Here is a 21,720-nt window from a genome sequence, read left to right on the forward strand (position 1 = left end):
GGGAGGCCTGGTGTGCTGCGATTCATGGGGTTGCAAAGAGTCAGACACGACTGAGCGACTGAACTGAACTGAATGGTTTTCAGACTTTTGAATTTCACAGTTTAGTACAATTAAAACAATATCAAACCTTTTTGAGGATAAGCATAGTATTGCTACTTTTTTATTTTGCCAAGTAAGTATTTGCCAAATCTATTCTCTACTATTACCATCATTACTTAGTAGGAAAGTACAGAAGGACATACAGTACTCTCAGAATAAAAGATATTCCTTTGAAACAACAAATCCAGCTTTATGAAAAACCTACCGCATTCACATTGTGTAGTGTTTTTTTTGCCGGGAGGGATCCATGCACAGTAAACTTTTGTCTGACCAGAGACCCTGCATTGACTAGTATTTTGAAACCCCTTCACTAAGGATGTCATCCTGGAGCCCCTGGGGGCCTAAGGTTGGGATATTTCCTGAGCTTGCAGGATGCTGCAACAATTAGAAATAGTGCCAGACCAAGTGACTGGAGAGATGCCTGTTTTCCTGAGTTTAGAACTCATTGTCATTCAATGTGTACTCTCCTGGCTCCTCCCCAAGCCTTTCTCTCCACAGTGCTACTGCCTTGCCATCCAGTTTCTTATGGTGAACCCCTTTCCTTCAGTTTCCTTAAGATTAAGGTGGGTTAGGGGTATATGTCCAACTCGGAAACCCCTTTAGCTGTGTTCTGAGTGGTTAGGTCTTGTTTGGCAGGCCATCATTCTCTCCTCCTTGCCTCAAGTGACCTTAGACACTTACCAGGCAATTGCTAGGCAGAACCTCCCTCCCTCCTTCCTTCTTCTCCCATCACCCTGCTCCTCCCCCGGCCTAGAGTCTCAACTCCTGCAGTCTAACTCTGTTGGCCAGCAGAGGCCCTGTGACGTGGAGAAAAATCAATCTCGCCAGCTTCTAGGTGGTTCTGCCCAGGGGCTGCAGCAGGAATCTGACCGGAGGGGAGGAAGGACATGGAATTTCTAGACTTGGCTCTCTCTCTCTTTCTTGCCAGAGAAGGGGGAGAAACAGAAGAAAGGCCTGAGAAAGGGGCTGGAGTGTTGGGACTGTTCAACAGAGTATTGCGACAGGAAACATACTCACATAGGTGCCTAAACCTGCCTGAAGCCCAAATGCAGATGTCAGCTCTAGAGGTCCTTTCTTCAAGCCCCTCTGGTCTAACCCACCACCATCATCTCTCCTCCGTCACTGCTTTATGACTTCCTCCCTCTTGCAAAAGTTCCTCTGGGCCACTACCATCCCAGCCCCAAACTATGAGGCAAAAATGAGAATTACCTGCTTTTGAATTCTGAAAGACCAAAATAGGACCCCGGTAGCTCAGTTGGTAAAGAATCTGCCTGGCAATGCAGGAGACCCAGGTTCGATCCCTGGGTGGGGAAAATGCTAGGGAGCAGGAAATGGCAACACACTTCAGTATTCTTGCTTGGAGAATCCCCATGGACAGAGGAACCTGGCAGGCTACAGTCCTTGGGGTCGCCAAGAGTCAGGCCAAAATAGAGACCTAGTGGGGACCTGGTATCTATGTTGGGGAGAGAGTAGAGTCCTTTTGGATGTAGGAGGGGAAGGAAAGAAGCAGACTTCCCTTGACACTCCTCTTTGAAAAATGGACCCTGGACACCCACCTCCATAGAGGTACAAGTAGCTGCCCCTGAAGGTTTGAGTGAGCTGAGGATTTTTGAGAGGGTTGTGGGGAAAGAGAGGAGGAGAAGTGTGCTGCCAATCTGGAGAGAGGACTGTGATAGAGGTGAAGGATGCCCTGGAATAAAGGAGGTGTGAGCGCTGTTGACTCTACCTCCGACGGGGAGACAGGCCCACCTCAGATCCCTTAGCCCTTCCAGGGGGTTGGAATCCGAGGGAGGGACAGACGGGTCAGGGTTTTGAGGGTGGGACCTAGTGAGTGACTTGGGTGGGGAAGGGGTGTGGACACGTTAGTCTCCGAGCGTCAGGAGTGGGGAGAGGAGGCAAGAAGAGAGCAGAGGTGCCACCGTGGGCGCCGTGGGGTGGCAGCCCCCAGCCAGGGAAGCCCCGCCCCGCTCCTCCGTCGCCGCCCCGCCCAGGCCCGCAGCGCGGCGCTGCAGCGCGAGGGGCGGAGAGGCAGAGCGCCGAGAGAGGACCAGACGCCCAGGTCGCCCGCATCCCGGTGCCGCAGGAGAGAGGAAGCGCGCCTCGGCCCTGCTCCCCAGCCTTTGCCCGGGCGCCCGCCTCAGATTTCTGAACCCTCAGAGACAGAGCACCTGTCCTCCGCCTGGGCCTTAGCTGAGCCCCTCTCCTCCCGGAGCACACGCGACCTCTGCAGCCGAAGTGCCCCAGCTCCACACCGGCGACCACCATGGCCGAGACCAACAACGAATGTAGCATCAAGGTGCTCTGCCGATTTCGGCCCCTAAATCAGGCCGAGATTCTGCGGGGGGACAAGTTCATTCCCATTTTCCAAGGGGACGACAGCGTCGTTATTGGGGTGAGTGCCGCCCCTGGAGGGAATTTCGGAAAGGGGGCAGGATCTTTTACCCCCGCCGAGCCTCAGCCCCCAGCCTGTCTCAGCTCCCTCTCCCCGCCTCTCATCCTCCTCCATCCTTTTAGCCGCAGCCCCTCCTCTCCCTGCATCAGGATGGCTGGGTGTGGCCTGGCCAGGCCGGCGGCCGAGTCTCGGCAGAGTGGGAGGGGGCTACTATCCCGCGATCCGGGGGCCGGATTCCCCTTTGCTGCTCTCTGCAGCGTCCCCACCCCTAGAGCCAGTCCCGTGTTTTTCTGACGTTTTCCCTGTTCCCTAAGGAAGGCGCATCTTCCCTTTGTTATTGGCTCAGAATCTCTACCCCTCACCTCCCAGGAAGGGAGGAGGAAGACTAGTGGACTGGCTAGATGGGAGGCGGGTTGTCCAGGGTCTCTGCCGAGGTACAAGTGAGGGTGGACTCTGGGGTCAAGGCCTCCATCATCCCCTGAAGTAGTTACAGCCTGGACTTGGGGGGAGGGCACAGGTTTGGTGAAGGGTTTTCAGAGAAGGAAATACATTGGTGCCACACCCAGTTTGGGGAGGGGGATCTTCTAGGTCCTAAAGAAATGTCTGCCTTTTCCTCCCAGGTATGGTAGAAAGAGGATTTCAGACCCCTCAACTCACCCTAACAAAAATAACCAAACCCTGAGATCCTATCAAGCAGTTGCTTATTCATCCTTTCTCTTGATGATCCAATTCAAAGTAGCAAGCCACCTCCTCTACCTATTCTCGACAGCCCCTACCCCTGGAAGAGACTATTAAGAAGGAGAACTAGTATTTACTGTGCTTTTTACTCTACATATATCATTTGATCTTCAAAACAACACTCTGAAGAAGGTATTAATATTTCCACTTTACAGATGAGGAAATTGAGACCCAAAGAAGTCGAATGACTTTCTCAAGGTCACACTGTTAATTCATGGATCTGAACCTAAATCTGTCACTCCAAAGCTCACATCTTTCCTTCTGTATCACATTATCTCCACAGATTTCGGTTCTGGACTTTTAGCTGTGGTAGTCCCCAAGGGATTCCTAGTGAATTCCTCACCTCCCCTCCTTTCCTAGGCTGGTTGGGACTGTCAGGCTATGGGCTGAAAGGATTTGGGGTTGAGTCCAGTAGGGAGTAGGACTTGAGGGGTGCTGGGCCAGGACACTGTAGCCAGTTCAAGAAGGGAGGAGCCCATATAAGGGCCATCCTCAAGGTCAGGGGCACTTCTTATGTATCTTTGATCCATAGTGCTTGGCACAGGGCTTGCTTGTTGAAGGAATGAAGGAAAGAAGAGGAGGGAGCCTGGGTCTTCGGAGTCGGTGAGAACGGGACTTTGAGTAAACATGCCTTAGGAAGAGACTTGCTGACATGGTCTGTCCCCAAGGGCTCTAGTCTGTCACCAGTCTCTCTCACCTCCACTGTGGACTCAATGGGTGCCTTCACTTTGTGTCTGTGCTTATGTATGTATGTTTGCCACATAGGGAGGGCCCCTGTCTCTCTTTGTCTCGGGAACCTTAGACCTTGCAGTCTGATCAGTCTGGCCAGGCTGAAATAATGCCTGGATCAACCCTCGGGGCCTCCTCTCCGAATAGTCTGGACAGTGGGTGTTAGCCACAGGAGTTAGAGCTTGAGGGCCCCCTGAGACAGAAAGGCTGAGAAATAGGACCAAGGTGGTTATGGAGGAACAAACCCACAAAAGGCTTCCACTTTTAAGCCTAACTTCCTTGCTCTAGGGTGTTTAGGTTTATCTGAACCAACTCCCTTAGGCTCTCTGGGACATCCATCTTGGTTGGCATGGTGGGCGCAGGGCATGGGGCGATGTTGGGAGAAGGAGTTGTGTTTATCCGTCTCCTTCTCAGCTAAATAGGAGAGACCTGGTGGAGGTGGGAGGGCGGAGAGATAAAGAGAGGCCCAGGGCCCCCTGCCAATTCAGATTTTATCTTACTCCACAGCTGTTCCTTCTTTATCTATTCTGCCTGATATTTGCAGGGCTGAACCTTAGTCTCGCTCTGTGTCTTGCCTTGCCCTAGCCCTTCCTGTCAGTGTCTCATGCCAAGATAAGTGCTTATGGGGGGCCATTTTGTCTCAGGCAGCATCCTTGGTGCTTGCCTTCCCAGGCTTTCTATTCATTCCTCGTTCAGCAGGATGAGGGTCATAAGTGAAGTGATTGTGAGGAGCGCCTTGAGGGTCCCAACAAAGGGAAGGAAATCCCCCAGCCTCCTTCCTCTCTCTTCCTCTAGCTCCCTTTGGTGCCTGTGTGTGGGAACTATCTGAGGAGTTAATGGAGGAAGCTGCTTCAGGATGTCTGGGAAGGCTGAAGGTGGGAGAGGCTATTCTCTCTCTCCGAGCCCAGCCCCCTGCTCCTCCCGTGATGGCTCTTCTCTCTGCACTGCGGCTAGCTCTGGGCTACAGAGTGCCTAATGTTCATGGCCTTTTTCTGCTTGGCAGACTGTAGGAGAATAAGCTGGGAAGACAGCTCTGTGAGCCTCATCCCCCTCCCACCCCAAGACTTCTCCCTGGAATCTGGGGGATGGGGCTTAGCCCACGTTAATGGCCTGAGTCATAGTGGAAGGGTGTCTGGGTCACTGTCTGTGTGTGCTATGTACCTTGTCTTGCTCTTTGGGTCACTGGGAATCCACTGTGACTTTTTAAGTGTACCCATTTATGTGTCTCTCTCTGCCTGTCTTGGTGGGCAGAGTGTGAGCTGTGCATCTATACCAGACACAGGAGAATGGCAGTAGGGAAACCCATAGCCTCTCTGCCTCCCGCCCCTGCTCCACTTCCCTTCCCTCCCTCCCTCGTTCAAGTATCAACCATATTCTATCTCCCTTAGATTTCCTGATGGCTAGGTGGATTCTTAAGGAGGCAACAAAGCAGGACCACCAAGGACCTCATTTGGAAAAGCCAGGTTGGGGCCTGCAGGATTATTGGAGCAGAGTCACTATTGTTTGAGGTGGCCCAGGATTCTTTTGATGTCTGACGGAGAGGAGCAGTTCATCCCTTAGCCTTGGGGGAGTCTCGTCAAAGAAAACATAGAGAGGAGGTGATGTTCACTGTGGCCAGTATCTCTCCAGCATTGCCATGGCAACAATCCCCAGGGGTGTCACTATGGAAATCAGTCCTGGTGCTCTCAAGTTCAGTCTCTACCAAGTGCTTTAGTGAAGGTTGAAAAGGTTGGTTATCTCTGGACCCCTGATCTTAGACCTTTCCATTAGCTTTAGTCAGCACCCTTTGTGGAAAACACCAGAAAGTGCTGGGAGACACAATTGGACAGGAGACGAGGAAGCTTGGAGTGGGTCAGAGGAGAACACAGAGTCCGGGGTTGTGGGACTCTGAAGAGAAGCCCTCAGGAGGGGCGATTTACACTCCTGTGGGGGGAGAGAGAGTGGGTCTCAGAGGCATTCCTCAAAGGTGGACGGTCTCCCTGAGTGTTTCTAACTTACAAGTCTTCTGCTGCTGCTGCTGCTAAGTCACTTCAGTCGTATCCGACTCTGTGTGACCCCATAGACGGCAGCCCACCAGGCTCCCCCATCCCTGGGATTCTCCAGGCAAGAACACTGGAGTGTGTTGCCATTTCCTTCTCCAGTGCATGAAAGTGAAAAGTGAAAGTGAAGTCGCTCAGTTGTATCTGACTCTTAGAGACCCCATGGACTGCAGCCTACCAGGCTCCTCCATCCATGGAATTGAAGTCATGGATTAGTACCTCCTTGGAGAGGATGGATGGGAGAACTGCATTCTTCTGAAAAAGGGGTTGAGGTTGCAAAAAGAGGGTGATGAAGGGCTTTAGTTCTGTCCAGAAGTATTTGGAGAAACGCCCATATGGAGGGAGGAGGGGAAGGGAAACCGTGATAAAGCTCTGACGCAGTGTTGGCACGTCAGTTTTGAGATCACTTCGACAGTGTGGGTCTGGAATCAGAGTGCTTGAGTTTGAAAACTTCTTCTACCACTACCCTACCTCTCTGAACTTCAGTTTTCACATCTATGAAATATAATAATAATAATAATAATAGTACCTACCTCCTAGAATTGCTGTGAGCATTAAATGAGATAATGTATAGTGACAGGCACATCATAAACTCCCAACCAGAGTTAGATGTTATTTTTATTTTGGATGGGCTGTCTCCCCACCAGCTCGCCTTTGACACAACTGGGAAGTGGTTAACATTTTCCCCTCTTACAGGTTGTTTCATCCAAAGATTCAGGTCCCTAGGATCTTCTTGCTCTCTTCTTCCATCAATATCTGTGTTTCTTCAACAGATATATTAATGAAGAGCCTCCTGAGGGCCAGGGACTGTGCTTGATGTTGGGGATTGAGAGGGGAACCTCTGTCTTCAGGAAACTCTTGGTTTATATGGTGGTCCAGGCTGTGGAGTGGCCTGGCCAAAGTCCTGGGAGGGGGCATCAGAAATGGCTTTTGCTAACTGTACATACACTTCCCCAGATTCTGATAAAAAATCCCGCACAGCATACTACAGTCTGACTCAGAATACTTATGTGTCATGAGAGATGTAAATAATGGTGACGTTTCCCAAGTGAGTAGTCTAGAAGCAAAAAAAGTGGGAAACCGCTGGTCTAGTTATTTTTTAAAAAGATCTGACAGAACAAATTCATCCTGTAATAGAACGTTAAAGGACGTCATACTTTAACAGATATAAAAATCTTAGGAAGAAGAAATGAACTAGGTTTGAAATTTAAGGACCCAACCAAGCGTAGGAAGATGGTAGCAGGCCTTCCCAGAAACCCTAGAATTGTAAACATGGCTTTCTCTGCTCATGAGATTACAAAGTGCATCCACTTTTAGCTCTTGGATATTTTTTATCCTCGTGGTTCCAAGAATGCCACCCGTCCTCTCTCTCTGATCTCTCCCTGCCTAGGCTCAGGAAAATGAGTTCCTCAGGCAGTAATTGCCTTCAGCACTTGGAGAGCGCCCTCCCTTTTAAAGCGCCCACAGCACCCTGTGTAGTGAAAGTGTTAGTCACTCAGTCGTGTCTGACTCTTGGTGATCCCATGGATGGCAGACCACCAAGCTCCTCTGTCCATGGAATTCTCCAGGGAAGAATACTGGAGTGGGTAGCCATTTACCTTCTTCAGGGGATCTTCCCAACCCAGGGATTGAACCCAGGTCTCCTGCATTGTGGACAGATTCTTTACCATCTGAGCCACCAGGGAAGCCCCTGGAATCCTGCAACTGGGAGTGTTAGAGCATTGATCCCCAGGTTCCCAGATGGGAAGAAGGAAAGAGTGAGGTTGGCTTGGGAGTTATATTTAATCCCCTTTGGCTGAATGCCTGGCTTTAGTAAGCACGGATAGACATCACTGATGGAGAAGAGGTGAAAGTCACTGGCTGAGATGGACGTGTTTTGTTTATGTCTCCTGGCGGCTGGATGGGAGAAATATTGAGTTAGATTACAATTCAAGAATCAAGGTTCAGTTAAAGAATAAAATAAAACAAAATTTTAAAAAAGATATCACCACTGAGAAGGAAAAGCATTAAGGCCACTTTAAATCTGTTTATTGAAACACTGTATGATTTTATTCTATGTAATAAGAATTTTATTCTTTGTAATAAAGTATTATGATGAACTGTATAGATAAAAATGGTTTAAAATGGTGAAAAATTTATAAAAGTCCTATGAATAATCATAAACTCAGTCAACCTTAAAAAAAAGAATCCAGGTAGATTTTTCTGTAATAGTAGTAAACATAATCTGGTTACAGCACTGTGCTGTCCTTAGTCCCTTAGTCGTGTCCGACTCTTTGCAACCCCGTGGACTGCAGCCTGCCAGGCTCCTCTGTCCATGGGGATTCTCCAGGCAAGAATCCTGGAGTGGGTTACCATGCCCTCCTTCAGGAGATTGTCCCAACCCAGGGATTGAACCCAGGTCTCCCACACTGGGTTCTTTACCAACTGAGCCACCAGGGAAGCCCAAGAATACTGGAGTGGGTAGCAGATCCCTTCTCCAGGAATCTTCCCAACCCAGGGTTGTTGACAAAGTTGAAAACAAAGAAAAGCACAAAGAAGAAATTAAAACTCACTGAAAATCTGCCCCCTCCAAAATATTGTTAACAATTTGATGTATTTGTTTCCAGTAGTTTTTTTCCTACATATATACATATAATGATTTTAATAAAAGTGTATTGTAAACTCTATGTTGTTTTGTAACCTATTTTTCACCAACAAAATACCATGACTTTCACCACCACTAAATATTTTACATAATTTTATTTATTAAAAAAATTTTAGTTAATTTTTGAATGTCTTACATGCACATGTAACAAAATTCAAATGATATAAAAAAGATACACAGTGAAAATTAAGTCTCCTTCCTACTTCTCTTTCCTAGCCACCCAGTTCCCCTTTCAGAAGGCAGCCTTATAGCCAGTTTCCTGTAGATTCTTCGAAAAGAATGCCATGCATTTACAAGCAAATGCATATGTATTTAATACATGCATGTACTTTTTTTTATACAAATGATAGCATACTATACATACTGTTCCGTACCTTGCTTTTTTTTTTTTTTACTTAACGAGGAGTCTTAGAGATCCTTCTACATCAGCACATAAGTATCTATCTCATTCTTTGTAACTACTGTATTATTTGTTGTAGAGATATGCCATAATTTATTTAGCCAGGTCTCTATTGATAGATGGAGAAAGCAATGGCACCCCACTCCAGTACTCTTGCCTGGAAAATCCCATGGACGGAGGAGCCTGGTGGGTTGCAGTCCATGGGATCGCAAAGAGTCGGACACAACCGAGCGACTTCACTTTCACTTTTCACTCTCATGCATTGGAGAAGGAAATGGCAACCCACTCCAGTGTTCCTGCCTGGAGAATCCCAGGGACAGAAGAGCCTGGTAGGCTGCCATCTCTGGGGTCGCACAGAGTCGGACACGACTGAAGCGACTTAGCAGCAGTAGCAGCTATTGATAGATATGGATATTTTGGTTTGTTCTAATCATTTGCTATTACAAACAATTGAAAGACCATATGTATTAATATATTTAAGGGCCCAGCCAGTGCAGTGCATCATCAGACTATTTTTGGCCAGGCCACTGCGGCATGTGGGATTTTAGTTCCCTTACCTGGGATTGAACCCATTTCCCCTGCAGTAGAAGCGTTGAGTCCTAACATTTGGACCACCAGGGAATTCCCCTAGAGAAGGCAATTTAATTGACAGGCCTAGCAATTAAGTCCCATCATCAAACTATTTTATTTTGGCCACTTTGATAGATTAAAATGCTAATATAGTCTAATATTCATTTTTTCTTATTAACAATGAGTTTGTGCATAATTCATATTTTAAGGGCCATTATCATATCATCTTGTGATGTTCTACTTTATGATAGCACTTAGGTATAATTTACTACAGTGAGTGCACAAATCTTATGCAAACAGCTGTATGAATTTTATAATATATTTGGACACCTGTGTGACCACTACCCAGGCTGAGATCTAGAGCATTTTGATTGCCCCTTGAAAGCTCCCTTTTACCCCCTTCCTGTGAGTATCACCCCAAGGCAACTGCTACTTTGAGTTTCATCACTACAAAAAGTGTTGTTTACTCTTGAACTTTATATAAAGGGAATAATACAGTATGTGCTCTTTGAGTTTAAGTTCTTTCAACTCATTCTTGAGATATATTGGTGTTCTATTATGTCATCCTTTTAAATAGTAGCAAAGAATAAAACATATGTACATGCCATAGTATAATTAATTCCTTGTATTAACCAGTCCCCTAAATGTAACTTCTTTCTGTTGTTTTCAAATCCTCATCACTATAAGCAGTGTTGATAATAAACATCCTTGTAGCCAAATATTTGCTACAGATAGTTTCGTAGTACAAATTCTTAGGAGTACAATATCTGGGTCTATGGATATGTGCAATTCAAGGCTTTGGATTATACATTTCTGAATTGCCCCTTAAAAGTATGGATATACTGTCCTAACAGAAAAGAATGAAGGTGCTTCTTTCACAGAAATTATACCTTCTTGAACCCTCATCTATTCTGGGTATTACAATTAAGTTTTTGTTTTCCAGTTTGATAGGTGGAAAATGATGTTACTGTTTTTTCTTCAAAAATGTTAAACATCTTTATGTTTATTGAACATATGTGTTTCTTCTGTTGTTAGTACCTAACTCTTATCCATATTTTTCTGGTTATTTTTTTGTTAGTTTTTTCTGTTAATTTTTTTGTTGTTGTTGTTACTAGTTTATGAGAGTTCTTTATATAGTAAGAGTATTAATCTCTTTGTTTTTAAAATTAAAAATTTTCCTTTTTAAAAATTATATATTTTCATTTTAGAATACTTTCAAATCTTAATCAAAAAGAACAAAAAACTCCTAAAGTCCCACTGTCCAAGGATAACCACTGTTAACATGTTTCTCTATGCAAGGTATACATATATACATACCTTGTATACGTATATATACATGTATACATATACATACGTATATACCTTGTATACATATATAATACCATACATTTTTACTGAAATGGAATAATCCTTCATATACTCTTTTGTGTGTGTGTGTTTTACACGGCACACTATTTTAAAAACCACCTTTTCCTTAAAATTATTTTGTGTGTATCTTATCATGTTATTACACATTTTTCTGTAGCTCACCTATACTATTTTCTCTCTTTAATTTCAAAGCAATATGTCATTGTAAAATATTTACATGTCACAGAAAAAATGTCATAAGCATAAGTTCCTATCATTCTGCTTTCCAGTGATAATCACTTTTAACAGATCTATATACAGTCTTCCATATCTTTTTTCTAAGACTATTCTATTCCTATGCTTTTTTAAAATATATAATCATGTTATACAAATTGTTTTTATTTTTTCGTGTATTTGATCTTGGACGTGTAAACCAAACTTGCTCATTGTAATAGAAGTAGATTATGGAGGTATATGACAACCCACTCCAGTACTCTTGCCTGGTGGGCTGCGGTCCATGGGGTCGCTAGGAGTCGGGCACGACTGAGCGACTTCACTTTCACTTTTCACTTTCATGCATTGGAGAAGGCAATGGCAACTCACTCCAGTACTCTTTCCTGGAGAATCCCAGGGACGGGGGAGCCTGGTGGGCTGCCGTCTATGGGGTCGCCCAGAGTTGGACACGACTGAAGCGACTTAGCAGCAGCAGCATGGAGGTATAACCAATATCTTCTTGATGGGTGTTTGAATTGTTTCTTCCTTTTCTTTAATACAAATGGCTGCAGTGAACATCCATCTACACACATCATTAAGTGCTTAAAGCAAGTTGCAATATGAATTCCTAGCATTGAAATCTGTGGGCAGAGTATGACCAGTATGGACATTTGAATATTTAATAGAATTGTCCTCCAGAAAGGCCCTACCAGTTTACAGTACTGCCTTCATTGCAGAGAGCACTTTCACAACTTTTTTCTCTTTGTGAATTCTGTTTTTGGGACTTCAGAATCCCTCACTACAGAGAGACCAGATAAATATTCCTGGTTGACTTTTATCATTAATCAGATTTTGAAAATCTTTTAAATATTAAAGACAATACTTACTAGTATAAATATCCTTTTTGGGAAGAATTAAAAAGAAAAACAAAAAATACACTATTTTCTCACTCTCTTTGGCATTAAAAAATAAAAAACATAATACTTGTACCTGGTTTAAAAATGTAAACCTTCCAGGATAAAATGAAAAATGAAAGCCACCTCTCCCTCCCAGTTTCTCTCTCTGAAGTGTCATTGTTAATATTTTTTGTACAATTCCTTTTGGAAAAAAAGGTTACCTATGTCAGTGCAGTATTGTAGATATGCCCAGACCCACATCTCCAGCCTTCTCCAATGCTTATGGTTTGTCTTAGTTAAAATATGTCTCCCAGACTCTGGTGTCTATAGACTTGGAGGTTAACCTATCAGTTGAATAAAGACGGACTCTGTAGCAAAATAATTTGACAACTATGTCATAGTTTCTTTATATCAAATAATGGGAAAATATGACTGAAAAGTTGTCACAATGGAAAGCAAGCAGAGTCTCATTGAATTGTACCAGAGATCTTCCCTTTAATATGATCAGATAGCAAATCTATTCTCTTTGGGTCCCTTTTGGGTTGTAAATATTTTGTATCTTTAGCATTCTTATCAGCACACATGATATATAACATTACCCGAATTGAACAAGATACTTGCAGGTCTGAGTGATTTGCTTCACAGTTTCTCTTTACTTAAAGCTGTTTCCCTAAAGGGAGAACTGTATTTCTGATTTCATATGTTTTTTCACAAAGACAGAGCTTGTGTTAATATTTCCATAACAGCTCAGTAGTTCAGCATTTGTATGTTTCATTTACACAGTAGGCAACACACTATACATCTGTCCCTAACTTTGCATCTTCCACTTATAATACATCTTCAACATCTTTTCATATCAGAACATGTGGATCTATTGAGGAAGATGTTTTTGTAACTTAGTGGTAGATTTTTAATGTCAGTATGTTGTTCTTCACTCTCTACAGCCTGTAGTCCTGTTGTCTTTTCTCATTTGATCCCAGGCAGGGGATCTGGGATGGTGAGTTTGTCACACCAAGGCTGGGGTCCTCTCGTGCAGTATCGCCATGTGACACTCCTCAGTGGCGTTCTAGCCCACGGGTACAATCCTGGTGTCAACACTAAGCTTTGCTTCTCTTTGGTTCCCTTCATCCCCATAATTGTCCATGAGTACAGAAGGCTGAGGAACAGGTGCCTTTTCAGGGGTTTGTTCTTCCCCACACCTCCCTACTGATGTCTGTCGTCTTTTATTTCCACTTCAGGGGAAGCCATATGTCTTTGACCGTGTATTTCCCCCAAACACGACTCAGGAGCAAGTTTATCATGCCTGTGCCATGCAGATTGTCAAAGGTAATGAGTATATTTTGAGAATGTACCTTTTCAAGCTCCCATTCCCTACTCTACTTCTCTCTAGCAGCGGTCTTTCTCTGCCATCTCTTCCAGATGTCCTAGCTGGCTACAATGGCACCATTTTTGCTTATGGACAGACATCCTCAGGGAAGACACATACTATGGAGGTGAGGGTTCTAACTTTTATGGGAGAGAGGAGTTGGGAGTGTTAATGGGAGGCCAAGGAGTCTCAGTGGGGGGAGATCTAGGAATGAGGGCTGCCTGGTACAGTGTTATTGTGTAACACTGGCAGGGCAGTGTTATTGTGGAAGTTTAATGGACTCCCTTCAGCCTGCTGCAGTTCACCCTCCTTTCCACTATGCCAGTTTTCTTCTTTTGCCTGGAAAAGCAGCAGCAATGACAGTTCAAAGGGCTGCTCAGTTCCCTCTTCCTTCCACTAAAGGTAGTGACCATCCCCTAAGTCAGGATGGTCTTCTTAGCAGCTATTACCTCTGTGTTCGTCTGCCTCCCTCTGAACTGTCTGATTCCTCCTGAGCCCCAGCCTCATTTGGAATACCCTTACCCTTACTCCCCAGGGAAAGCTGCATGACCCCCAGCTGATGGGAATCATTCCTCGAATTGCCCGAGACATCTTCAACCACATCTACTCCATGGATGAGAATCTTGAGTTCCATATCAAGGTGATCAGGGCATGACCACTGGGCATCCTCTTATGGGACTGGGAGTGGAGGATCTAGCATGAACCCACTGAGATCCTCCGTGCCCCAACTTATTCTCCCCCGTGGTTACCTAAGTTCTTCTCTGCCAAAATAGTCTCTTCTGTCCTTTCCCTCCCACCACCACTATTTGAGTGGATAACATTAGCCTGTGATACCTGAATCAGATTTAAGATAGGCCCCCATCACTTTATACTTCTCCTTTCTTCCTAACCCAGGTTTCTTACTTTGAGATTTACCTGGACAAAATCCGTGACCTTCTGGATGGTGAGTGGTGTGTAATCCCAGTGGGTGGGTGGGGGGTGAGGAGGGCAAGGAAGAGAATGATTACAGTGTTCTTGGCCTCTTAGGCTTAGGTGCTGTTTGGTGAGAGATGCAGCAGGCATACGAGGACACACACACTTGTACTTGTGGCCCTTGCCTTCACTCACCAAGAATTTCCAAAAACCGAAAGGGTCAGAAAATGAGCTTAGGTGCCCAGGCCCACATACATACAACCTCAGCCTAGCTGGGGCCCTGGGGCTGGAATCCTGCAGGAGGATGAACAGCCTTCAGAGTGAGCAGGGAGTTTAGGCTTCACAGGGGAGTCTTCTTCCCTTTTGAACACAGAAGAATCATCCATCTGAGCAGACTGCAGGGTAAAGGGGTTGGGTAGGTGGGGGGGTGGAAGTGCTGGCCTTGCTCACCCTGAATTGTCTTGATTCAGTGACCAAAACAAATCTGTCTGTGCATGAGGACAAGAACCGGGTGCCATTTGTCAAGGTGAGACCTGGGCTGGGGCAAGCAGGTGGGGCCAGGGTATTGAGAGCGCGGGCACAGAAGGAGGGGATATCACGGCCCAGGAGCTGGAGGGCGGACAGCCTGGACTGGGGAGGAGTCTGGGGCCTGGACAAAGGCACTGCCTTGAAGGGTCATTTGGTCACTGTGCAGGTAATTTAATCTGTAGACCAAAGTGTAGGGGGTCACTGTCCATTTGCCCCCTGCAGGGTTGTACTGAGCGCTTTGTGTCCAGCCCGGAGGAGATTTTAGATGTGATTGATGAAGGGAAATCAAATCGTCACGTGGCTGTCACCAGTGAGTGGGGGAGATCAGGGGCTCTTGAGTCTGGCGTCTGCCTCTCCTCTGTGCCCATGGGGGCTGAGGGACTTGAAAGGGGGCAGGGGAAGTCTGTGTCCTCCTCCGGAGGAGAGATGCTTGTCTGTGAGACCCTGCACCCCTGCTACCAGGGATACGTAGCGGCTGGGCTAGTCCCGGCGGACAACCCCTCTCTCAGTGGGTGGGGGTGGTGGTCTGTGGAAGCTGGGGACTGAGGGCTTCGTTCACAGAGTTTGGTATAAGGACTGTCTCGTCCTGCCTCTTACAGACATGAATGAACACAGCTCTCGAAGCCATAGCATCTTCCTCATCAACATCAAGCAGGAAAATATGGAGACTGAGCAGAAGCTGAGTGGGAAGCTGTATCTAGTGGACCTGGCAGGAAGCGAGAAGGTGGGGGTTCCTGCCACGGTGAAGGGGGCAGGGAAGGAAGCCTTGAGGGGGGTAGCCTTTTTAAAAATCAAAATAACTCTCATTCAGCTAGAATTCACATACCGTGAAGTTCACCATTTTAAAGTATACAATTCAGTGTATTTGCAAGGTTGTGCATCATCACCACTGATTCCAGAACCTTTTCATCACCTGTTAACAGTCATGCCCTAGTCTCCCATCCCCCAACCCCTGGTAACCACTAATCTACTTTCTGACTCTGGATTTGACTTTCTGGACATTTCACATAAATAGAATATTGTATAATATTGTGTATGTAGGGGAGAGAGTCTGTAGCAAGAACATTTAGGGGACCAGAGGAGGGCCTTCTTCATCTTCTTTCCTATCCCCTTCTCCTTGGACTAAGCCAACTTACGTGGAGAAGAGGAGTGGGGAGCCCACTTGGTCTGCAACCACTCATGACACACTCACCCTTTGTGCCCTGGTAGGTCAGCAAGACTGGAGCTGAGGGAGCCGTGCTGGATGAGGCCAAGAATATCAACAAGTCCCTGTCGGCCCTGGGGAACGTGATCTCGGCGCTGGCTGAGGGCACGGTGAGTGCTCCTTACGGGTCCTCATCCCATCTTCTGCCTTCTCCTAATGCCCCCACCTCATCATGCCCAATTCATGGGTTGCTCCACCCCTAGTAAGCACTACCATCCTTTCTTTCTTTTTTAAAATATTTTTTAAAAATTATTTTATTTATTTGGCTATGCCGGGTCTTAGTGGCGGCATGTGGGATCTAGTTCTCCAACCAGGGATTGAACCCAGGCCCCCTACATTCAGAGCACAGAATCTTCACCACTGGATGACCACCAGGGAAGTCCCATCCTTTCTTTCTTTTTTTTTTTTGGCCATGCCATGCGGCTTGCAGGATCTCAGTTCCCCAACCAGAGATTGAACCCGGGCCATGGCAGTGAAACCCTGGAATCCTAACCACTATGCCACCAGGAAACTCCCTTGCCATCTTTTCTGAGTCCCCTGCTGAATTTTTCTGATTCGAGGCCTCCCTTTTCCTCCAGAAAAGCTACGTTCCATATCGTGACAGTAAAATGACACGGATTCTCCAGGACTCCTTGGGAGGAAACTGCCGAACAACGATGTTCATCTGCTGCTCACCGTCCAGCTACAATGACGCGGAGACCAAGTCCACCCTGATGTTCGGGCAGCGGTCAGTGGCGGGGTCCCCTACTCCCTGCCCCAGCCTCTGCTGTGCTCTCCACTCAGGGTCTTATGAACGTTAATGGAGGTCTCATCTCTTCTACTCCCTGCTCCAGCCTCTGCTGTGCTCTCCACTCAGGGTCTTATGAACGTTAATGGAGGTCTCATCTCTTCATTCCCCTTTCCAGGGCAAAGACCATTAAGAACACTGCCTCCGTGAATCTGGAGTTGACTGCTGAGCAGTGGAAAAAGAAATATGAGAAGGAGAAGGAGAAGACAAAGGCTCAGAAGGAGACGATTGCGAAGCTGGAGGCAGAGCTGAACCGGTGGCGCAATGGTTAGTGAGGGGTCCTGCAGGTGCAGGAAGCCAGAGAGGGCTCCTACGACCTCCAAGGAGGACTGTGCTTCTGGAGGGATGCGGTAGAGCAGTCATGAGGGAAAGCGAGAGGGGGCTGACATCCTTTATTCCCCACCCCCAGAAAGGTGGACGGTCCACTGGGCAAGAGACATGGAAGCCAGGAGGTCTCTGCGATGGGCAGTGAGGGAGGAAGGGCCCGCAGGTGCAGCTGTCCCTGCCCCATCCCTCACCTTGTTCTGCCGCTTCGCCAGGAGAGAACGTGCCTGAGACAGAGCGCCTGGCCGGGGAGGATGCCACCCTGGGAGCTGAGCTCTGCGAGGAGACACCTGTGAACGACAACTCATCCATTGTAGTGCGCATTGCGCCCGAGGAGCGGCAGAAGTACGAGGAGGAGATCCGCCGCCTCTACAAGCAGCTCGATGACAAGGTGAGGACATCCGGCAGGGCACGGTGGTGAGCCTGGCGGGATGCTAAGCGTGGGCTCACAAAAGTAGCTTATCCTGACTTTTTTCCCGATTTTAAAAGAGATGAATGTTTGTTATTGAAATGTGGATGATAAATAAAAACATATTGAAGAAAATTTCAATCATTCCTCCTCCCACCATTCAGAAATAAAGCCACACAATTGAGATTATACTGTATGTGTAACTTCACATCTGATTTTTTCATTCCACATTATATAATGAGCGGTTTCCTACTTTGTTAACAATTCTTCACTGAAGTATTTTTAAATGGCTGCCTTACAGTTCATTTATCAGAATGCATTTAACCATTTATTTACAGGCTTTCTAGGGTTTTGTGTTTTGTTAGTTGGTTATTTTTGCTATATAAATAACTTTGAAGTGACTATCTTTGTCTCTTGTCCATATAAGACTTTGGTTCAATTAGAATGGAGTGCTGGAGTGGGATTTCTCAGTTAAAGGATGTGAACATTTGAAGGCTTTTGCTGTGCACTGTCAAGGTTATACAAACTTTCAGAAAGAAAGGAATTAAAAAGTGAGGGCAGGAATCAAGGAGAGAAGCTGAGGAAAAGACTTCTTTCTTTTTAGGATATAGAGTTCCGTTCTTTCTTTTTAAAATATTTATTTATTTATTTGGCTGTGCTGGGTCTTAGCTGCAGCACTCAGGATCTTTGATCTTCATTGCAATATGAGGGATCTTGAGTTGCAGCATGGGAACTCTTAGTTGTGGCATGTGGGATCTAGTTCCCTGACCAGGGATAGAACCCAGGCCCCCTATATTGGGAGTACAGAGTCATAGCCACTGGACTACCAGGGAAGGCCTAGGATGTTTTGAACTCAAAGCCTAAATTTTTTATTAAGATCCATATCTGCCCCAAGCTCCCAAGTCTAAACTGGAACGAGAAGCTTCCCTTCATTCCATCTTATCCCCTTGCCTCCAACAGGATGATGAGATCAACCAGCAGAGCCAACTCATAGAGAAGCTCAAGCAGCAAATGCTGGACCAGGAAGAGGTAATGGGAAGGAGGGCAAGACAAGAGAGGGAGAGGGCTGTGTGTCCATCCCTGAAAGGCATGAAAAAGACCTTTTCTGGAAAGATGGAAGAAGGGGCATTCTGCTTAGGGGTTAGTCACCTCCCCGAGACAATAGAAATCTGGGGGCTTAGTTGGGGTTTTGCTTAAAGCACAGAAGCTGGAGTCTGGGTGCTCCTTCATTATGGTATCCTATTTCTATGAAGCTGAAAGCCCCGTTCCTCTTGACTCTTGCTTGGACCCTTGCCTCTCTCCTAGAGCTATACCTGGGTAAGGGGGGCTCAGCTTCCGTAGGCCAAGGAGCTGGTGAGCTGATCACTGGCAGAAGACTCCTGCTCATGACCCGCCCCTCCCGTGCAGCTGCTGGTGTCCACTCGAGGAGACAATGAGAAGGTCCAGCGGGAGCTGAGCCACCTGCAGTCAGAGAATGATGCCGCAAAGGATGAGGTGAAGGAAGTGCTGCAGGCTCTGGAGGAGCTGGCCATGAACTATGACCAGAAGTCCCAGGAGGTGGAGGAGAAGAGCCAGCAGAACCAGCTTCTGGTGGATGAGCTGTCTCAGAAGGTGGTGAGTGGCCAGCCAGAAGCACCCTGACCTCAGAACACCTTCTGCGTCCAGAGGGCACTCTGCTTCCTGAGAGGGTGGTATCGTGTTTGTACCTTTGTGCTGTCTTTCAGTTCCTGGTGGGCCCCTCTCCCACTCCATCACTGCACTTCACCGTCCTGACCACTCTCTCTTCCAGACCCTTCTGCAGGGCTTGTGTTCTCTTTGTAGCAACCATCAGGGTCATGCATGAAGGGGAGAGGCCTCTGGCTAGGTGGGGGAGGGAAGCAGGAAGATGGTGCTGGCATGACCTGAAGGACTGTCCCCAGGCCACCATGCTGTCCCTGGAGTCTGAGTTGCAGCGGCTGCAGGAGGTCAGTGGACACCAGCGAAAACGGATTGCTGAGGTACTGAACGGGCTGATGAAGGACCTGAGTGAGTTCAGTGTCATCGTGGGCAATGGAGAGATTAAGCTGGTGAGTGGAGAAAGACATGGCGGCCTTGTTCAGATCTTTCTTGTTCTGGGAAATGGTGGGAGGTGTAGGTGAGACACTCATGTCCTCAGAGATACTGAGAGGAAGAGGACAAGATCCAGGAAGCACACCTGCAAACTAGACACAGGAAAACACGCAGAGGTTTGCATAGACTCAACTGAAATATACATTTTAGATCTACATACTTGGTGAAATTCACATTGCTGGATAAGGAAGCAGTGGAGATGTGCTTTTAGCAGGATTTGGAGATGGGGGCACAAAATTAGGAATGATATAGATCTGTGGCAGTGACGAGGCCCCATCTGTGTGATCAAGTGGATCAGTCTGACTACAGAATATCCTGTTTCTCTATAGAAGGGAAGAGGGTGACTGTCGGAACAGCTCGTTGAATGCAGAGAGGGATTCAGTGTGAAAAGCCAGGTGGTACAGAGCTGCTAAAAGTTGTTTGGAACATACCTGTCCCACTGGAGTCCCTGTGCCTGTGGGTGTGTGCGGGGCTAGGCCGAGTGGAAGGAAATGGATAAGGGGCTTCCCAGGAGCCAAGAGGCACCTCCTCCCTCCTATGTTCACCCCACAGCCAGTGGAGATCAGTGGGGCCATTGAGGAGGAGTTCACGGTGGCCAGACTCTACATCAGCAAAATCAAATCTGAAGTCAAGTCTGTGGTCAAGCGGTGCCGGCAGCTGGAGAACCTTCAGGTCGAATGTCACCGCAAGATGGAAGTGACTGGGCGGGAGCTCTCATCCTGCCAACTCCTCATCTCCCAGGTGAGTGCCAGAGGTAGAGAGCCTCTGGGTGCCGTGGGAGAGGGCAGGCAACTCTGTGGTTGTGGGATGACTGCTAGCAGCCACCTAGGGTCAACTGAAGTCAAGGACAGAAGAGCTAGGGGAAGCAGAAGAGGGTCCAGGCTAGAGAAGTGAAGGCGCAGGGGGATACTGCCCTCTGAACCAAGAGAGTCTAAAGGAAGGGTCTCCAGAGGAATGGCCCTCGAGCCTGCATCCTAGTGGAAGGTGTAGCAGGAAGAGGGGAGAGCTGGAGCCTGTGAAGCTCTGTGCTGCCTGGAGTTGGATCCTTGACTCTATCCATCTTCTTCACCAACCCTCATCCCACCAGCATGAGGCCAAGATCCGCTCCCTGACGGAATACATGCAGAGCGTGGAACTCAAGAAACGGCACCTGGAAGAGTCCTATGACTCCCTGAGTGATGAGCTGGCCAAGCTCCAGGCCCAAGGTGAGGCCTGCTTAAACCTCCAACCAACCCATCCTGGGACCTGAGATAAGAGAGGGTGTCGGGAGGCAAAGTGACAAACATCACAGAAAACTCAGCACACTCACTAAAGCATTAGACTGAAATCCTGGAGTCCAACTCACATGCTGCTTAGCATGATTTTGCATGTAGCTCATTTTACATGAACCATAAACCCTCCATCATCCTCTGTCCCTGCTATATGAAATTGGACAGTTCTCACGCAGAAGAATATCCCTGTGGGCCCATTCTAAGGGTAAATGTGCCCTGCACTGCCTGGCGCTCTGGTCACAATGTGAAGTTCTGTCTGGAGGTGGTAGGTGTGATATAAACTGCTTCCTCCCTCTCCCTCAGAAACTGTGCATGAGGTGGCTCTGAAGGACAAGGAACCAGACACACAGGACACAGAAGATGTGAAGGCAAGTGGGGAAAGTGTTGGGGAGACTGGAGCCTGGCAGGGCCCTCACCAAGCTGGTGGCTGGGAGCCTGGCATTGAACTTGGGTGGGGTTGTGTTGCAGAAGGCCCTGGAGCTGCAGATGGAGAGCCACCGGGAGGCCCATCACCGGCAGCTGGCCCGGCTCCGGGACGAGATCAATGAGAAGCAGAAGACCATTGATGAGCTCAAAGAGTAAGAGTTCCCCAGGGTGGCTCCAGTCTCCACCCGGTCCCCTCACCTTCCTGGGCCCACGCACACACTCCCTCTTGCGCCAGGATCCAGTTCTTTAACTTCCATGGATCATGCCCCAGCAAAGACATGACTTTGCAGTCCAGCTCCAGGAGGTACAAGGAGTGA

At 47.3% G+C, this 21,720-nt stretch overlaps 1 protein-coding gene across 2 annotated transcripts in view; it reads left to right on the forward strand.

Moving 5' to 3' along the window:
* The first annotated feature begins 2,057 nt into the window (after positions 1-2,057).
* KIF5A (kinesin family member 5A) overlaps positions 2,058-21,720 on the forward strand; it is a 29,140-nt gene continuing 9,477 nt past the window's right edge. The window contains exons 1-19 of one of the 2 annotated variants that reach the window (XM_025283837.3): positions 2,058-2,491; positions 13,306-13,393; positions 13,487-13,560; positions 13,969-14,073; positions 14,328-14,376; positions 14,816-14,871; positions 15,096-15,183; positions 15,473-15,597; positions 16,083-16,187; positions 16,656-16,804; positions 16,983-17,131; positions 17,404-17,579; positions 18,558-18,626; positions 19,005-19,211; positions 19,517-19,663; positions 20,259-20,447; positions 20,794-20,911; positions 21,281-21,345; positions 21,446-21,555. In XM_025283837.3, coding sequence (XP_025139622.1) covers positions 2,363-2,491; positions 13,306-13,393; positions 13,487-13,560; positions 13,969-14,073; positions 14,328-14,376; positions 14,816-14,871; positions 15,096-15,183; positions 15,473-15,597; positions 16,083-16,187; positions 16,656-16,804; positions 16,983-17,131; positions 17,404-17,579; positions 18,558-18,626; positions 19,005-19,211; positions 19,517-19,663; positions 20,259-20,447; positions 20,794-20,911; positions 21,281-21,345; positions 21,446-21,555 — 2,198 coding nt within the window. In that variant the 5' untranslated portion in view covers positions 2,058-2,362. The remainder of the gene's footprint in view (positions 2,492-13,305; positions 13,394-13,486; positions 13,561-13,968; positions 14,074-14,327; positions 14,377-14,815; positions 14,872-15,095; positions 15,184-15,472; positions 15,598-16,082; positions 16,188-16,655; positions 16,805-16,982; positions 17,132-17,403; positions 17,580-18,557; positions 18,627-19,004; positions 19,212-19,516; positions 19,664-20,258; positions 20,448-20,793; positions 20,912-21,280; positions 21,346-21,445; positions 21,556-21,720) is intronic. The other variant, XM_025283838.3, reaches the window with a different exon arrangement.

The sequence above is a fragment of the Bubalus bubalis genome, chromosome 4 (assembly GCF_019923935.1).
Source record: "Bubalus bubalis isolate 160015118507 breed Murrah chromosome 4, NDDB_SH_1, whole genome shotgun sequence".
Lineage (NCBI taxonomy): Eukaryota > Metazoa > Chordata > Mammalia > Artiodactyla > Bovidae > Bubalus > Bubalus bubalis.